The sequence below is a fragment of the Camelina sativa genome, chromosome 16 (genome assembly GCF_000633955.1).
Source record: "Camelina sativa cultivar DH55 chromosome 16, Cs, whole genome shotgun sequence".
NCBI classification, from domain to species: Eukaryota; Viridiplantae; Streptophyta; class Magnoliopsida; order Brassicales; family Brassicaceae; genus Camelina; species Camelina sativa.
Window position 1 is genome coordinate 2,020,420 of NC_025700.1, and position 926 is coordinate 2,021,345.

The following is a 926-nucleotide window of genomic DNA, read 5'->3' on the forward strand; positions in this document are numbered from 1 at the left end:
GAGTTGTTTGTTATCTCAAGACCAATCCGGGTCAAGGTATTCTTCTCCGTTCTGGTACCAATCTTCGTCTTACGGCTTGGTGTGACGCTGATCATAACGGTTGTCCCTTAACTCGGCGTTCTCTCACTGCTTGGTTTATTCAACTTGGTGGTTCTCCGGTATCTTGGAAGACACGGAAGCAAGATGTGGTTTCTCGTTCGTCGTGTGAGGCTGAATATCGGGCTATGGCCGAAACAGTGTGTGAGCTTCTATGGTTGCGTGAGGTTCTTGTTTCCATGGGGGTTGATTGCTCAGCTCCGGTCTCTCTATATTGTGATAATGAGTCGGCTATTCATTTGAGTAAGAACCCGGTTTTTCATGAGCGGACAAAACATATCGAATCAGATTGCCATTTCATTCGTGATGAGATTGTGCGTGGTGTCATTGCTCCGCAACATGTTTCGACTAAGGTGCAATTGGCTGATATTCTCACGAAGGCTCTTGGTCGTAAAGAGTTTGACGATTTTAAGCTTAAGGTGGGTATTCGGGACCTGCACACTCCACCTTAAGGGGGTATTACGAGCCAGGGTTCTATTGTGTAAATACTATATCGACTTGTATAGTTTGGTTATTTATGTTTACTTCCTTAGGTCAACTATTGTATCTACTATATAAGGCACACTTTGTGCAATATTATGAATAAGAAACCTTTTATACATCTTAAGGGTTTTGACAAATATACACCCAAAAAATTGTGAGAAATTAACTCAACAAAACATATGTCGTTTTCTTTATATAATATCAAGAAATAATTTAAACTAGTGATCACCAGCCAAACATAAACTCCATAGCTCGGTCACATGCTTCTTTATCATCAGGGTCGCTCGAATCATAAGGCTCAAACCATATGGGGCAATGAGCGATACCAATCTTGCCATCTTTACACT

General features: G+C 41.4%; 1 protein-coding gene across 1 annotated transcript in view; it reads right to left on the reverse strand.

The window, feature by feature from the left end:
* The window catches only part of LOC104753241 (beta-glucosidase 27-like), a 2,560-nt gene continuing 2,438 nt past the window's right edge, over nt 805–926 (reverse strand). Inside the window, exon 8 of the mRNA XM_019237655.1 lies at nt 805–924. Within this exon, the coding sequence (XP_019093200.1) occupies nt 805–924 (120 nt within the window). The remainder of the gene's footprint in view (nt 925–926) is intronic.